At 46.5% G+C, this 17,660-nt stretch overlaps 1 protein-coding gene across 1 annotated transcript in view; it reads right to left on the bottom strand.

The window, feature by feature from the left end:
• Window positions 1-17,380, bottom strand: part of EMSY (EMSY transcriptional repressor, BRCA2 interacting) — a 37,685-nt gene extending 20,305 nt beyond the window's left edge. The window contains 8 exon segments of the mRNA XM_032679025.1: window positions 257-524; window positions 4,936-5,195; window positions 8,533-8,685; window positions 10,025-10,200; window positions 12,140-12,214; window positions 12,699-12,798; window positions 16,220-16,328; window positions 17,263-17,380. Coding sequence (XP_032534916.1) covers window positions 257-524; window positions 4,936-5,195; window positions 8,533-8,685; window positions 10,025-10,200; window positions 12,140-12,214; window positions 12,699-12,798; window positions 16,220-16,289 — 1,102 coding nt within the window. The 5' untranslated portion in view covers window positions 16,290-16,328; window positions 17,263-17,380.
• Window positions 17,381-17,660: the final 280 nt, after the last annotated feature.

The raw sequence follows: 17,660 nt of genomic DNA, 5'->3' as shown, positions 1-17,660 counted from the left end.
ACCAAAAACTACGTCACACCGCCCCACCACATTCTCCCTGAAAAGAGGATCTGCACACTAACTGTCGAAGCAAAGGGGAAAAAAAGAGTTCAGCAAGAACTTTTGTGGAGTCTCTTGGCTTACTTCCATCAGCAGACTCCTCCCACACCTCCTGTGCTTCACCCATCACGCACCAAGTGACACTGCCCGAAGCGTCATTCTCCAAAGCGCAATTCCTCAGACAAGAGCCCCTGGAAAGGCAGAGTCAGGGCCATACCTTGTGCCACGGTGGACATGACCACGGAGGGCGTGGAGGACACGACAGCAGTGACAGCAATGGTGCTGGCAGTGCAGGGGGCAGCGGGGCAGCTGCTGCTGCTGCTGCCCACCGAGGGCTGGGCCGCCGTGATCACCACCGGCGGCTTCTGCGTTGTCGAGGCGATCACCGAGGTGGGGACCAGCTTGGTGACTGCTGCATAGTTGTGGGACTTGGACAGGATGTTGGGTACGAAAGTTGAGCTTGGAGAGGTGGTTACTATTATCACCTGAAAGAAGGAAAAAAAAAAGAAAGAACAACAGGAAATTCGTTTGTTCTTCGCACGCGTTCAGAAGCATAAAATTGCAGTTGTGCGCCCGTCTGTGTATTTAGTTTTAGAGATACGTGATTATTAAGAGCATTTAGGAGTGTCATAATCACATTTTCTGGCAACAAGGAGTTTCAATTATTTTAAAGAAGTGGTGGTAAACATTTCCTCAAAATTAGAAGGATTTTTTTTTAAGGAAAACCATTACTATGCAATTAAAATAGCATTATCTCATGTCTGAAGGCAAACAGACAGAAATGAACTGCTTGACTTCATTATACTGAGCCAGGAAGCCTGAAGCCCATTTTCAATGGAACTGAATGGAGGTTCAGCAAGATTTAAGCACCACTCTCCCAAAACTTGCACAAATAGCAAGAAATGGGAATGAGAGAGACTAGATGATGGGGTTTTTCTCTTTAACAATTAACAAGCACTTGCTGAGTCAGTAATGGGAAATATTTTTGACCCACAAGGCTGTAAACAATATTTCATCAGTGCAAGAAAAATGGTTGAGGTTTGAAACATTTTCTGCTCTAATCAGTGCTCTCAGGAACTAGAAATTCTTCCTTATATGCCTGAAAACCATTTGTTTGAAGAGAATAAACATCACCCCAGTGCAAGTTACAATTACAACTCTATGAATCTGATCTGACATAGAAAACCAGAGAATTCACGACAAGATTGGAAGAGGTCTGTCCTTAAGCAGCTGACCTAGAAAACTAAGCCTTTATTATTATTTATTATTGACTATGGGGACAGTTTACATAAAGAAAACTTTTATTCTACTTATATGTACCTTCTTGCACTGACACAGTTAAAATAGAAAAAAAGCACAGAAATACAACATATCTTCAGTTTACCATGCAAGAGTATTGAGAAATTATTTTAATAATGCAATTGTTCCAATAAAAATTTAGTTTATTAAAACCTTGAAAATATCAACTTATTAATGATTCCATGTAACGAGAGCAGACAGAACAAAACAGTACAGGAGGAGCAAAGAAACCTGGGTCAGCTCACACACAAAGTCTTACACTGCTACCCAGGGACTACTGAAACCTCGCCTGATAAAGAAATAATATGATAATGGCACCAAAAATACACTTAAGCAAAAGATCGAGCAGTTTATAATTTGTTTAAAGAAAAATGGAGGACAAAAATAAAAGGCAATAACCATGTGAATGGAGTAAGAGCAGCAAATTTCCCCACTGTGGCTACGGCTGCCTCTGCCTCTCCTTTTGCCCCAGGCCTCAGTTTTATGGTCTCTGCTCCTCAGCTCAACCTTTCATGTCCTGATCTGAGGAAACCCAAAACTTCCCTGTCCCCTGGAGCAGGCTGCCCACACCTGAGCAGTGCCTGCACCTTCCAGGGAGAACATTTCTGTGGATCAGTCTTAATCTTGCCTTCTGCCCAACCTGGATTTAATTAAAACCCCCTTCTCCAACTGCTCTTAGGCCACAACCATGTAGAGGAGCTGAACGTGGCACAGCTTGGTTCTGGTGGGAGAACTGCAGGGGAAAAGCTCCTACGATGTGGCTCTGGAGCTTCACCTGTTCCCTACACTGTCAGTGAACACCAGAAACACCTCCCAAGTGTCTGACTCGGGGTCAACTCCATTCCACCCAGGGTAACTCACTAGGAGTACAGTCAAAGGACACCCTGCACTTACAAAAGGCAGGTTAGTGTGAATATAAACCACAGTGCCACAGGGCAAGTTCAGCATCTCTCCTGAGTACAGATACATAGAATGAATCTGGGCACAATCAAAGTCCTGAACACCATTTTCTTCCTTCAAAGACAGAGAAAAACCACCAGTCCAAGACTATCACTTAAAAACACGTGATTTAATCATGCAAAGAGCAGGGCCTGTAAAGCACTGCAGCTCAGCAGTGACTGCTGTACCATGAGTAAGCAGGTTTGGGTCTCTCTCTGTGCCATTTCACCTTTCAAAATTAACACAGCAGAACAAAGTTCAGCGAACTTCCTGTGTGAAGTGCATCCAGAAAACAAAATTCAGACAAAAATGTAAAAGCTCAAATCACAACTCTCATACTTCTGAAATACTGTTTTCTCATGTATATGTTGAAAGGATCAAAAGAATCTCTCATGGCTACCAAAACTGCATCACATGTTTTACAGCAGAGACTGCCTGGTTTTAAACACACACACACACACACACACACACACACACAAAATCAAGTTGGCTTTTTTGTTGTTGACTGTAATTGTTACAGTAAAAACTAATTCCCAACATACACTGAAATTAGTCCTGTCAGCTCTATTTTGACAGACATCCAAACCTGGTTCCTGAAAAATAAAGGCTCTGACTGCCAGGAACTTCACTAACTGGATTCCTTCTGTGTCCCAGACAGGGGACTTTATTATCAGACAATCCAGGAACCAGAGCTGTGACATTATTAGTTGTTACCACAAATCTGCCTTTGCCCTACTAAAATGTCAAAGCAATTCAAAAAGCTGCCATGCAGAGACGAGGACTTTCATTCATATCCAAGAGCTCACAGTGAGCTTGGAAATGTGCTGCTGGATATGAGGGAACAAGTCTGACACTCCACTGAAAACTACGGAAGGGGACTTCTCCCACCAAAACGATCCAGTGACATGTTTTGGTACATCTAAATCCAACAAAAGAGGGCAGTGTGACAAGTTCAGATACAAACTCTGCCCTGGTTGCCTCACGAAACCAGCACTGAGTTTCCTGTCACTGCAGATTAGTAAGAGTCAGATAATACTGTGCACAGCAAACCCTAAAATTCCCATGTCAGAACAGGCAGAGGCACAACTGCAGCAAGCACCAACAGTCCATTCTTTTGGAGATTTAATACTCTCTGTCTTTAATTACCATGATATATAACACCCATACTTAATCCAACCCTACAGAGATTTAAGGCAAAACAATTGTTTGTGCACAAAAGATGAGCCTAACGAGCAGCAGGACGGGTGGTTAAGCCCTGTAGTAGCTGTGGATTTGCTGCACTCAAGTGCAGGACGTTTACTGGATGGTTTATGCTCACTCGTGGATTTCTGTGAAATTTGATTAAGGACACTTATAGAACAGTGAATCAAATGAAAGCATCAAAGAGCCCTGGAGTGGGAAAAGGCCAGAGAGAGCAGGATCTTTATTGCACACTACTTCAGTTAATCTTACTTGGTTTTAAAGTTTCCAAAAATCGGGACATGGGAACCTGCTAATCCAAAGAGAGTCATAAAACAATTAAGACTAATAGAACAAACGCCATGTGAAGGTTTGAGCTCAACAGTCAAGTCTCTCACAGTTGGAAAAAAATGCTTGTTAGTGGCCAGCCTACCATCAGTCTGTCAGCATCGAGGCCAAATTAACTCCACAGAGACACCCCCCTCCCTGAAGTCTGCCTTAATTAATAACTGTGCCAGGAATGAGCTTGGTCTGAGCCATTCATCTTTTTTTTTTTTACATCTTAAGAACAGAAAAACAGACACATCTGAAATGCTTCCTAAAGCATGGGAAAATAGTCATGCCATAGATTAGGCACGTAAAAATCTGAGTCTAGTACACAACTTCAACAGGGAAAACCTTTCCCACACACTGCACCGTGGTGAAAGCTGGGCACACTCAGCTGAAATAATGCAACTGAGTTTGACCACTGTTAATGCAGAATGAGAAATGGCACACTAGTACTGAAAGGAAAATAAAGCCCCCCAGTCTTTGATCAGCTCCAAGAATATGCTTTATAGAGCCAAGAAAACTAGCCTCTAGATAAAAAGCTTGGCAAGGGTAAGCCCGTGCCATCTCTCCTGGAATTCTACTACCGCAAAGAATAATTATAAATAAGGAAAATAGAAATAAGAAAGATTACCTTTGACCAATAGTTGTTACCATCTGAAGGCTGTTCAGTGGCCTATGTGATCCAGTTCTCAGTGGACTAGTGTCCATATCACAAAACCCAACACCACAAAGGGTACTAACTGGCAACCTTGCTGGCAGTCTCACCAGAGAGGCCAAGAATTGAATGAGCATGGAGACTGAATCCCCTCTCATCCCTAGAAGTGGTCCCTTCAGGTCAGGGTTGAGGCACATGGCTGGGGCAGTCTGGGGGAAGCTTGCACTCCCGCTGCCTGTGCTGTACCTGTTCTGTGGATAAAAAGAGGGCTTCAGTCTCCACGGCTGTCAATCCAGGTCCTTTCACACACAGCTGAACTAAAGTCACACAAGAGCTTGGTTTTCTCTCGGTTCGGTTTAAAGAGGGATTACCTTATCCCAAGGGCAATCCTTAAAAACCAGCCAGACAGTTCACAGAAAGGAAGAGTCAAACATCACATCTTACTCATTGACAGAAGCAGAACAGAGGAGCATTTGGCAGCTTCCCCCACATACCTTCTGTGTTGTGGTGTTTGTCGTCTGCGTCGAGGGCTTCGTGAAGGTTATTTTCACAGGCGACATGTGTGGTGGCAGGGAGTTGGCAATGCTCTGCATTATGTTACTCATTTTGGGGCTGCCACTTACAGGCACCGTGATAGTTTTAGTGACAGGAGTCACTGCCTTCGGGACTTCTTTCAGGAGCACGGGGGAAGAGCTGGAGGAATTCGTTCGCCGCCTTTTGCGGGGCTTCTCATCGTCGTCCGAGCAGCTGACGCCTGGAAAAGAAACACTTCTGCTGAATTACACTGCCCCTGCCTGCAGCTCCCAGTGCTTCCCAAAACACTACACACTCCTGGAGTCTGACACCCTCTTGCAAGTAAGACAAAAAGGAACAGAGGGTAAATTACATCTCACGGTCGCAACCAAGCTGGATCACACCTCGGACGCTCTTAGTCCTCGGCACAGACCACACTCACAGTGCCAGGAACCAGAGGCAAACCCTCCCAAAAACCCCAGCTGCTCAGTTACTGGGTTACTTCACTCAGGTTGACAGATTCAAAGAACACAAGAGCCAGCACGGGGATTTCATTCTGTCTCCACAAGTTTGACTACTGAGGGGTTAGGGTTGGCACAATGCCATGCACATTTCAGTTTCAAACTTCTCACTGCATTGGTGGTGGAGGTGGTTTTGTTTGCAGCAACTGCAAAGTTTATCCTCCTACAGTCTTCTTGATTTCAGCCTTTGCACCTACTTTCATGCCATGCTTATCCCTACAGTACCCTTCTCCCTTTCACCTCAATACAGCATCTTGAGATCCTTTTTCCAGTTTAACTACGAGGATTTAACCTCACTTTATCAGCTTTTCCCTTCTTTGGTGCATTTTGAGCAATAGATATAAAATGGATATAAAACACGGTCATGAAAAACAAACCAAGCCCAGGCTCAAAAGAGTTCCTTCTGCCTCACAAGCATCTACTGCACACATATTAAAAAAATCTGCTGCAGTATTCAGCTCAGCAAAGGATAAAAGCGTGATTAATGGATCTTAAATCCAAATGAAACTTTCCCAAGTAGCAAGAGGTTCATAAGTTGGTCTAGGTTACAGAAAGACACAATTTAATAACCAAATTCTTACAGCTAGTGGGTAGCATTGAAGGCAGTGATTCTGAGATTTATGTTAACCAGTGTCACTCTGTTTAAAAAAAAGAAACCCAAACAACCAGAGAGAAGCTGAAGAGATGCAATCCTGCTTGTGCAGAAGACAACTGAAGATCCTGTTCCCTGTGCCTGGGGCTTGAAGACAAAAAGCCCCATCACAGCAAAAAGTAGCCTTTGCTGCTGGTAACTCGAGGAAACTGGGTTGGCAGTCAACCTCTAATTAGGGTCAAGGTCTAATTATGGCCAATATCTAATTAAAATCACTAAATACTCAAGCATTCAAAAAGTGAAGATGCAGGAATTAACATGGCCAAGGAAGTGCCCAGTAGCACAGCAAGTAACTTCTGAGAAATGGGGTTCTGTGCCAGCAGGAGCCCCAGCTCCTCTGCAGGTCCCTCCCCAAGGACAGCAGCTTGGTCCCCCCACAGAGGGACCCTGACCCAGGGGAGAGAAGCAAAGGCTTCATCTGAAGCTGGCTTTGAACTCCAGCCCACAGTTGTGGCTGCAGCAGCACAAGAAAACTCTAATCACAGTTTACTGCACCAGCCTCGTGGTGATCTCCCTCCACACAGGAGAGGTTTGGTTACATGACTTCAGGGTTTATCATGGACAGGCTTTTAAGTACTACTGTGGGTGCACTGTGCAAACTTACAACTGTGAGTGCACTAATCACATTGAACATGTGCAGGACTTTCAGAATCTCAAAATCCATTTGAATCCAAAGTCCACAAGCAGCTGGAATGTTAGGACACAGCTGTTATTTTGCTGGGGCATCAAGAAATACAGAAGAGAGAACTATTTATTTGTGGTCTTCAACCACAAAAAAACCCCAAAACAACCAACCAACCAAGAAGTAAGAAAGTAAGATTAAATTAGCAGAGCATTATTTGATGTTAAGCACAGCTCATTTCATCCCCTGTTTTCACTGCTGGGGTTCAGCAAGAACGTTTTTCCTTTCATGACACGTTAGAAATTGCATTTGTACAAGGTCAAGCACAGGCATTCAGCTCAAAGGTAACCCAGGTCCACTGTAAGTCAGCCCTGACAGGTGAGGAAGCAGAGGCAGGGAGGGGTTAATGGCTCAGTGAGGCTCTGGCTGGGGAGAGGGCACCCCACACACCAGTGCCAAAGGCAGGACTACAACTCACACCTCCCAAATTTGCTCCTGAGCAGCTTTGTGAAAACTAATGGGACTGATGCAACATACTTCTGACAGACACGTGATTTCTTAAAAACAAAACAACAAAACAAAGCTCACAAAGTGGGGGAAAAATGAAATCTAGGGACAGGCAGAATAAAAATGATCAACCCTCTATCATGTGTCTAGACTGGTTTGATACTCATCACCATGTAATAATTCAATAGAGGTCTACATTAAATTTTTAAGATGTTAAGAACATTCTCCCCTGAATCTTTAAACTGAAGCCAAGTGATTAGTGCATAAATCAGAAGAACCTTAATGCAATGGGTTCCCTGGGCTGACACAGCCACTAAGGATGGTGGTGTGCAGGTAACATTATATTTATGTACAGTGTGACATTTCTGACTGGCTAGCAGCTTATACAAATGCACACATAGAGCAGAAAGACTAAAATAATTTAAAAAAATATTAAAGATAACCACAGCAAGCATAAAGATACCACTTATAACCTTCGCTGTTAACCTTTCTTTGTCATTTTGGCAGAAGGACTGAAGGAAACATTTTAATTATTAGTAAAATAAAACTACCTACGATGAGGGCATACACATGAGGCTGCACTCTGCTTTTAGAACTAGCTGATTTATTAGCCAAACAAAGAAGGGGACACACACGACACAAAAAAGGACTGTTTCTATTTCCAAATTTAAATATATGAAGATGGGAATCTGGTTGGAATTCATATGAAGCCTTCACAGCTGCCCAGGAAGGCAAGTCTCACTAAGACTGACTTCCAAATCAATCACAAAATGGCCAGACATAGTCAATATGTAAGCACATAAATGCCTGCCAAACTGCATCCTAAAAAAAAAAAAAAGCTGTGTCAACTGTGAAAGTGGAAAGGAGGGACCTCTTCTAACTCAAGTAAGTGAATACTATGCATTATTTAAGGAGAAAGAAGAGAGAAGTCCTCTGCAGAAGCAACCAGCAGAGCCACCTTAAAGACAAGTTCTCAACAAGATGGATTAGAAATCCACTGATACACAGCAATTTCTATATTTTATTTTCAAAATCTTTTCCCCTCCTGTTGTCCTTGCAGCATTACTGCTCCCTGCAGCATTTTGCTGCCAGCGGATTCATCCTGAACGCAATTTCTCGGGAAAAGGGAAGCAATAAATTCATTCTTTGACCTAAACGAAGGCCCAGAGGCCTTCAGTGACTCGCCCAGGGTCTGAGTGTTTAACTCAGCCTGTGCTGCAGCCCCCAGACCGTCCCTTTCCTTCCCTCTGGTGCAGCAGGTGCTGGGATCACTTACTTTTGACGTACACAGCACTTCCACTTGGCAAGACGACTACACTGGAGGCTGGGCTGGCGGGCCTGGGGGACTTCACTGTTGCTACACTGCCACTTGGAACTGGGGTGGAGGTTGGGGTTGAAGTGGTACTTGTGTAGGAATAGCAAACCACCACTGAAGAGGAGAAAAGACACCTTCCATATAACTGCAGTGCAGAATCCCATTATTCTATCACTGTGTTAAAAACTGGAAAGGAAGCCAGAGACTCACTGGGTCATTATCCCCATTCCTGCCTCTGCAATCCTGGCACTGTGGAATGCTCCCCAGCTTGAGCTAAGCATGGCCACGGAGCTCATGGCCTTCAAAGACAACATAGAAATCTAACCTCCCTCCTCCTCCCACCCCCAGAAATCTGTGCTGCCAACGTGAGGTTTTTTGGTATTAACCTGATGTTTTACTACATAATTTGTTCTTTTTTATTTTAGCATTAATTCAATGCTTTGATGTTTTTGCTTTTCTGGAAATGACAATATCTAGACCTGTAACTGATAGAAAAGTGCTGTTGCCTCTCCCCAGCAGTACACCAGCTGAAACAACCAAAATATTCCTTTGGTAAGGAAGATTGATTTTGCTAATCAGCTTTTTTAAACCATTGCTTATATGTAATAAAACAATGATCCAGTATCTCACAAAAGCAGGATGAAACAGCCTGTTTCCAAGAAGTGTTACACATGTTCCAGTTGCATAAAGCACAATTCAGGCCTGTTCAGCCAAGCCAGCTGGAATGTGTACTACCATTATTTCAAAGGCACAGGGAAAGCAGAGAGCAACCTTTTAACGTGTTACCTTAGTATGTCTGACCTGAGAAAAAAAAAACCAAAACCAAACAAAAAACCAAACCAACATTTTCTTGACTTCCACCAAAATCTGCTTACATTCTTAAAACAAAGCGTTCTGAAGTGTCTTTGATCGCTTACAGAACTTTACCAAATCTTAAGCCACTGGTACAAGTTTTTAAAGCTTACAGAGCTGAAGGAGTTAATCGGTGAATGCTCCCCTCATTTCCTGACAAACCGGGATTTTTTGTCTCAGTTGCCAGCGTGCTCACCAACACAAAGCTGCCAGATTTATGCTGCAGAATACTGGAAAGGTATCTTTTAAAAAAAAAGGGGTTTTTTATATTTTCTGTGAATAACGTTTAATAAGAAAGAATCAGAAAGATTTGGGATTCTTTTTTCTTTTTCATAGAACCATAGAATCAGAAAGATTCGGGATTCTTTTTTTTTTTTTTCACAGAACCATAGAATCAGAAGGGTTTGGGCTGGAAGGAACTTTAAGGCTCATCCAGTCCCACCCCCTGCCACGGGCAGGGACACCTTCCACTAGGCCAGGTTGCTCCACGCCCCGTCCAGCCTGGCCTCGAAACACCACCTTTGATTTCTAACACCGATTTCTGCCGTGAGGTTATTCCTACGCTCCCCCGGGTCACAGCAGGGTCCCCTGTGTCCCTCACCTTCCTTGCTGCCGGTGTCTGAAGGCAGGGGGAGGGAGGAGTTGTGCTGCACGGCGGCGTTGGCCACGGCGTTGGCGGTGACGGTGAAGGCCGTCTGCGGCACCAGCCGCGGCATCAGCGGCACCAGGCGACGGCCCTCGATGGACCACTCCGAGGAGCTGTTGGGTCCAGACATGCTGAACAGAAAGGCACATCCTGTAAGTCTCTGACCAGTTTCTGAATGCTCAGGATTCTTATTTAAGTACCTTTTCCCCCCCCCCTCCCCAAGGGTGAAAGCCTAAAAGGCAGTTCAGGACATACTCCAGCACTAACATTCAACTTTCTTCCTTTCATGAGGGCCCTCACCTCTCTCAGCTGACACAGAAAACCTCCCACATTAAACTGAAGAGGTGATTCTTCTCTTACTGTTTTGTTTTACAGGGCTCAGAACTGTGTGGGCATCACACTCAAACTCCCTTATTAGGTTTGCTACTATTCAGGTAGAGTTGGTACCCTCTACTTCTGGATAACAACAATACCTACAAACCCAACAGATTTCATAAAAGACTCCTGAAATGGACTATGTTACAGGGAAAAGCCCTCAGCTTCTAATGCTAGTCTTGTTTTGGCTGAACAGGAGAGTTCAAGACTTATTAAAGTAGTCCCAAACAAGGTGACAGAACATGAAATAATTAAAGTACACCCTGAGCATCTTCCTAAGCAGAAACCTGTCTCCTGCTATCACTTGCTCTTACCTTAGTACTTACACACAAACTAGAATGTTTGATAAAAATGCTGTTCTTACCTAAGTGGAGAAGTGTTTCTGTTTATGACTATTTTACACGAGTCATTTGTCAAATCAGCAAAACCAAAATGGTAAACTGTTTTCCAATGCTGAAGTGTTCTTAAGCAAATCAACCCATTTAATATATTAATATATTCTAAAGAACAACTTCTCACATGAAATATTGCAAGCAAGTTGCAGCAAAAACTACTACAAATTAGTTTGTAAAACACACAGGATCTGCTCTGTTGTTAAATCTCGATATGCTTCAGCCTTCTTCATACATATTCATACAGTACAAAAGGAGCTTCATGAGCCGAGGTAAAAGTACATTTTAAAACCAAAAAATAGAGAGTACAAACATTCCATATAGTAAAGTTGGCAAAGTCAGCCTTCCTAATGAGTTGAAGAATGATAGAAATCAAATACTGTATTACCAACCATCACTCACAAGGAATTACCACAGGAAAGATAAAGAGAAGCAGCACTTCACAACTGCACTTTGTCTGGATTATAACACCTCACTGAAGTACAACACCTCAGGGCAAACTATGCATGATCTGTAAAATTCTAAGACCAGAACTACTAACTTAAAAAGAAAACCTGATTCAAGAAAAGAATCCTGATTTGACAACTACACGCTTATTTTTCACTATTTTTTCCCCTTTCTTAAAGATTGTTAAGTAACTCTCAAAGGGACATAACTACTTGTTCTCTTGCTCCCCTGCACCTCTCAGAGGCAGTGCCAGCACACCAAGGAGGAACCAGCCCTGCTGGTGCCAGCCCAGCAGCTGCACTGTCACAGGATGGGGGACACTGATGTCACCAACTGCTTGCTGCAGTCCTTTCTACTCTGACCATTTCTCCCCTCTGTGCTGATGCACTGCTTTGCACTCATCTCTTCCACCTCCTTCCCCTCCCTTTGTCTTTCCTACGTAGTTAAGTCCCTCTTCACACAACCTTTCCAAACGGATTAAAATAAAACTAAAGGCAAACCAAGAAGTGAGTAATAAGGCAAACATGTTCATCCTGCTTAGGAACTTCTCTGTTTTCTCCATTCTCTGTTTCTTCTGGTCTGTCTTACAGAAAGCTTTTCATGCCACCAGACTGTGCCTTATATTGTACTTGTACAGTGCATGGGATAGCCTCAGATCCAAAATCTAAGTGTACTAAAGAACCGCTTCCAGTCCTTGAGGTAGACCTGACACAGTAATTCTCTCACCCACACACTGTTTTAACTACTGTTCTTAAAACCACCATCGATCTTCAGAGTTCCATCATTCAGCTGAGGCCTAATGGGTTTTTCCAGGGGGTACTTGTGGCAGTGAGGGCACCAAGGCCCCGTGACTCACTTGTGTGCGATGGTGGTCAGCCGTTCATCATTCACCGCCCGCCGAACCTCGGCGCGGTGTCGCTCCGTGGAAATGCTGTGGAAAACCAGCCATTTATTTCAGTCAGGGGGAGAGACACAAACATTTATCTAAAAACTCCAGCTGAAATTAAACTTATGATTAATCTGCCTCAGAGAGGAAAGGGAACGGGCGTTTATGTTTAAGAGGTTGTCACTTAACTTTCGCGGTCACGGGGAGAAAGGGTGAACTGTATAATTGTTCCAAAACATTACTGAGGAACAAAAAGAACATTACTGTTTACAGGGTACCCCTGCAAAACAGCCAGAATCCAACCTCCTAACGGGAGCAATAAATTTAAAGGATACAGCAGAAAAATTCACCCAGAACATGCAGCTTTTGTTCTTGAGGCACCCTGCGCTCCAAGACCTTGGAGTCCCACCTTGACAGAACCCCAAGCCAGCACACACTCATGAGCTGGCTGCAGTCCTCCAACACTGCCACAAAGCACCAAAGAAAAGAAAACAGGCCGTGGCTCTTGGTTTAAAGAGGTCAGGGTTACCTAAGCACTTTGGAGAGTTCTCCCAGAAGATCCTTCTTCTCCTTCGTGAGGTCTCCCTGCGCTCGTAAGGCACTGATGACACCTGCATAGGCCTCCAGCTCTGAGGGGAGAGAGCAAAGGGTGGTTCTGTTTAATGCTCACAGCACAGGGGAAAAAAAACACACACTGTTTTCCTCATTACTGACAGCATTCTATTAATTTTCAAAATCATTAAGAGGAACATGTCTTCCAATTATTTAGCGCTTTTCAAAAGAGATTGATGAGCTACGACTCTCTCAGTCAATTACTCTGCAGCACGAAGCATTTCTGTGAAACAACTGTCTCATCACAGAGGATTATCTGGTTTATAAACCCAAGTGAATATGTCAAGCTCTCTCTGAGCTGACAGTTCAGGCAAAAAGCTTGAAGAAACCGTCCCCCAGTCTGGAGAGTAGCTCAGAATTCTCTAGGAGTAGGAAATCTTTTAACACGTATCATTATTACAAATTCCATAGCAAAGCTTGGCCTGGAAAAGAAATACACTATCAAAAGAGCAACTTGATTTTTGGTAATGCCTATCCTTAATTAGCATGGAGAACATCAGCTCCAGTTTGTTAAATACGATCATCATAAATCTTTTATGCCCATTTACTTGATATGTGCAACTGCTTGCACCTGAAAAGAATGCAATACACTGAATTAAGCCTGCTCTCAAAAGAAACAATCCAGCTCTTCCGAAACTTAGAGCCACCACGAAGACTAACTCACAAAAATGCAACTGATTCACAGGAAATGTGTAATTCTAGGTGACTGCGATGTCATGCCATTGGTGTTCTAAAAAATACAACAGCAAAAGGTACTGAAACTTCTGAATTTTGTCCTACTGAGCAGGGTGAAGATACACCTAATGCAAATAATGGAGTCTGCTAATTGGCCAAAGAATAACTTGCTATTCTCAGCTTCACAAAGTTCAAGGAAATGCTCATCAAAACTCCTGCTTTAAACCAGAAATACAGATTCTTTTGGATCCTTACAAACGTGCCTCTCATTCGACACGCCCGTTTCAGCAGCCAGTCCAAACCAACCCCACAACAGATCCCAGCTAACCAAAACCAGGAATAAAAGGTGCAGGCCAAAACCTCACACCTCTGAAGTTTGCTGCAAAAGAAAAGACTGATGCTGTTCTGAAAGGCTTCCAGTTCAGGATTCCAAAGAGCTAATTTACAAATCAAATCAGGGAATTGTGCTGAAAAGAAGTCCTGCTCTCCTGTCCTGCTTAAGCAGCCAGAACACAAAGCAGAGTCACTCTGGTTAACTATGCAGCCTGCACAGGGATGTTGAGTGACCTACAGAAGCATTTACAGCTTCAGTTATAAAACATTTGCTAATTAATGCAATGGTTATTACTAATATCAACATTTATTTAGACAAGCGTGTTACAATATTTAAGATACTAATGATTTTCCTCTGTTAACAACTTAAAGTAATTCTCAGCCACAACCATATAATTATTTAGCAAGGATAGACTTTTTTTTTCCCTTCTGCATTATAAATAGAGATCCTCTACACTAGAGCTTTAAAAATACACATTCTGGTCTTTTGGAAGGTAGTGAAGATTACAGAGAGTTGTAACCAGCTTGTGTCTGTGCAGCAATCACTAACTGGGGCGTTCTCTTTCCAACACAGAACACATCAAAGCCCAGCCAAAACAGGTTTCCCAAAGAAATACCATTATTTCCAGTGGGAGGTGCCACCATCACCCAGCTCAGTGACACCCAGGAGCAGCAGTAGGTACCACACACCTCGGGATGTGTCCCAGCCTCACCTACTTGACTCCTGCTGGAGTAACCCCGCTGCTGCTGAACCATCAGCCCAGTGGGATGTGGTGCTGAGAGCTGGGAAAGCAGGGCTCTGGGATGCAGATGGATGTTGCTGGATGTGAGGGTCAGGGCCCTGCAGCCTGTCTGCAGGGAGAGCTGCTCTGCTCTGCCTCAGCCCTGCCCCGCCGGCAGGGCCCCCTCGTGGGGACACGGCTCGTGCCAGCAGAACAAAAAAAAAAAGGGATTCTTTTTTTCATTTTTTTTCCCCTTCCTGTCGGCCCAGGTTATGTCAGTGAGGGAGGTGTAGCTGCAGCCCTGCTTGGCTCAGCTGCAGGGCAGGGCTGTGCCAGCACACCCGGCAGCTCGGGGGGAGGGTTTTTCCGCGCTCCCGGCCAGCACAGCTCCGGTCACAAAACTCAGGAGTGCAGATTCAGCCCAAAGCCTTTGGCATCCCGCACTTGCTCCTCGTTTTTGTACTTCTGAAGCCTTGCTTGAGACTCAGGGCTGCCACCTTAAGAGATGCCCATCTTATTGCAGGGTTGGGTGCGACAGCTGTGCCACCCTTTCAACAGAATACACATCCCGCATTCCCAAGGAATGAAATTAAAAGGGCAAAAGGAGGGAAAATAAACTCTCAACTCTCAAAACATGAAGTGGATGGCTTAACAAAGTGTGGGAACCTTGGCACAGCTAGGAAATACAGCACATCATCTCTGAGCATTCAAGCAAAATGAGAACAGGGAAAGCTGTCACTTGATGGTCAAAGGAAGTCAGAGGGAGCTCAGCTTTCTTCCTGACATCATCTCCAACATCATGGTCCTCAGAGTGAAGTCTCAAAAGAAATCTAAGGCTTTTTTTCTTCCCTTCTAGTATTATGCATCATTTAACTGGCAAGAAGCCCCCTTAACTAAATAAACTCAGCCCCAAGAACTCAAAACCAACTGTTCTGGATCAGATCAAAGGTCTAACAAAGGATTCTCTCTCCTGTGCCAGCCAAAAGAGGATGCTTGAGGAAAGAGCAAATGTTTTTATAACTTTACAAAATACAAAAGCATCTCTCCTCATACAGACCCACGAGGGCAGAGCACAAAACTATCTCCCAGTACCCATGCTTTGGGCAGGGGGCTCAGACACTGAGCTGCATTTGAAACAATGCAAAGAGCTCCTGTGGCTGTGGCAGCTGAGCCAGGACACGGTTCTCCCCCTGCCCTGATGTGTGTCACTGCAGGTCACAAACCAGCACCATGTCCTTCCCCCCCTGTTTTAAGTCTTCACAGTAGTAACTTTAACACTTGAACTCAGTCCTACAGTGCCAGTTAAGCCAGGGTTCCACGATATATTTCTGGGGTACAAAAAGGTGTCTAAACGCAGAACTGGGGGAAGGGGGGGGGAAAACAAAACAAAAAAGAACCCCAAAGACTCTCCTCTCACAGAGCATATTGTTGCATGATAACAGTGGCAAAAAAACCCCCAGCAGCGCAACACTGCAACCAGGACATCCACGAGAGATTGGACCACACCACAACCACTCCCCTCCATTCACTTTGCTGGGGTTGAGAGTATCTACCAAACCTCACTTTAACATTCTGAGCCAGGGCTGTCAAACCAATGACACGTGGAAGATGCAGGACACTACTGTAGACATATTATTCCATGGAAGCGGCAGGCAGGCAAATGTCAGAAGGGCAAACACACAGAGCCACAAATCGCATCTTACTGTACCCAGTTTGCGCAGGATCCTCTTGCACTCATCCCTGCTGAGGTCCAGCAGGGTCGGCCACACCACAGGCATCCTTCCCTCGCGTCCGTGCTCCCACACAGCTCAGCCTCGCTGGAAAAGGAACAGAAACGCTGTGAGCCCAAGTCCGTAATGTATCGATTTCCCAAGCCGATGAACGCGGGCTCCTCTCAGCCTGCTCCCGACTCCAGGACACGCTCGCTCCATCCTTCGCAATGGCCCGCAGGAATCCGGTGGTTTCCCGAGGGTACGGACTTCCTACACCCTCTCGCTCAGATCGTCGCTCAAGCCTTTTGACCGAGTTCCCCGCCTCCTCCTCCTCGAGGCTCTTCCCCGCCGGGCGCCGCCGCTCCCGGGATCTCCGCTCAGCCTCCTCCCTCTCGTTATGCACAAGCACCTACTGCGGGAACTCTCCCGCACGCTCCCCTTCCCCCCGGGGCACGCGTTTTGCACAGCCCATTATACGGCAGCGTGGCAAAAACACCGTGAAGATCCGCGCTTTCCGCGCACCAACGCCAGCCCCTTCCCCCCAGAAAACACGGACCGACCGACCGACCGACCGACCGCGGGAGCGCCTCCCGGCCCCAGCGCATCGCGGACCGGGGGCGGCGGGGCGGGAGCGCCTCCCGCTGCACCGGAGGGAACAGAGGGGAAAAGAGGAGCCGGGGGCTCGGCACGGCGGGGGGCGGAGGGGGTGGCACCGGGAACAAAAGCCCGGGCGCCACCGCGGCTCCGAGCGCGGGGCTGGACGGAAGGACGGACGGACGGAGGGAGGGAGGGTCGGTCTCCCACCAGGGCGCCTCCCGGGCACTCCCCGCCCGCCCTCCCCGGCCCCTGGGCGCTGTGCCCCGCCGGGCTCGGGGGAAGCATGCAGGGAGGGAGGGGAGGGGGGAGCGGGCGCTGCTGCTCGCGCCGGGCGCGGACGGGGCGCTGCCCCCGGCTCGGGGGGGGCGGCGGGTCCGCGCCGTCCGGGAGAGCGCAGCTACCCGTGCCCCCGCGGCGGAGCACTGCGGGGCGCGGGACCCACCTGGCCGGCCGTGCCCGGCTCATGGGAGGCGCGGTGGCGGCAGGACCCCGCGCTCCCGTTCCCGGGGCCGCGCTCCGGTTTGTTTGGTGGCGGTGGCGGCGGCGCTTCCCCGAGCCAAGATGGCGCAGCGGCGCGCTGCGCATGCGGGCGCGCCGCGGGGCACGCCGGGAGTTGTAGTCTCCGCCGCCCAGCGACAGTGAGGAGATGGCAGGAGCGGGTGCCAAGATGGCGCGGGGCGCGTGCGCGGCGGCGCGGAGCACGCCGGGAGCTGTAGTTCTCTCCGTGTCTCCCGAAGCGATGCCCACCGTCCCGCCATGGCCCCGGCGGGCGGCTACGGGCACCCGGAGCGGACAAAACACCGCGCGTGTCCTCTGCGCGGGCCGGGGCGCGCGGCGCGC

This window comes from Chiroxiphia lanceolata, chromosome 2, assembly GCF_009829145.1.
Source record: "Chiroxiphia lanceolata isolate bChiLan1 chromosome 2, bChiLan1.pri, whole genome shotgun sequence".
Classification (NCBI taxonomy): Eukaryota; Metazoa; Chordata; class Aves; order Passeriformes; family Pipridae; genus Chiroxiphia; species Chiroxiphia lanceolata.
The sequence above is the reverse complement of the archived record's forward strand: the minus strand, read 5'-3'. Positions and strand labels throughout refer to the sequence as shown.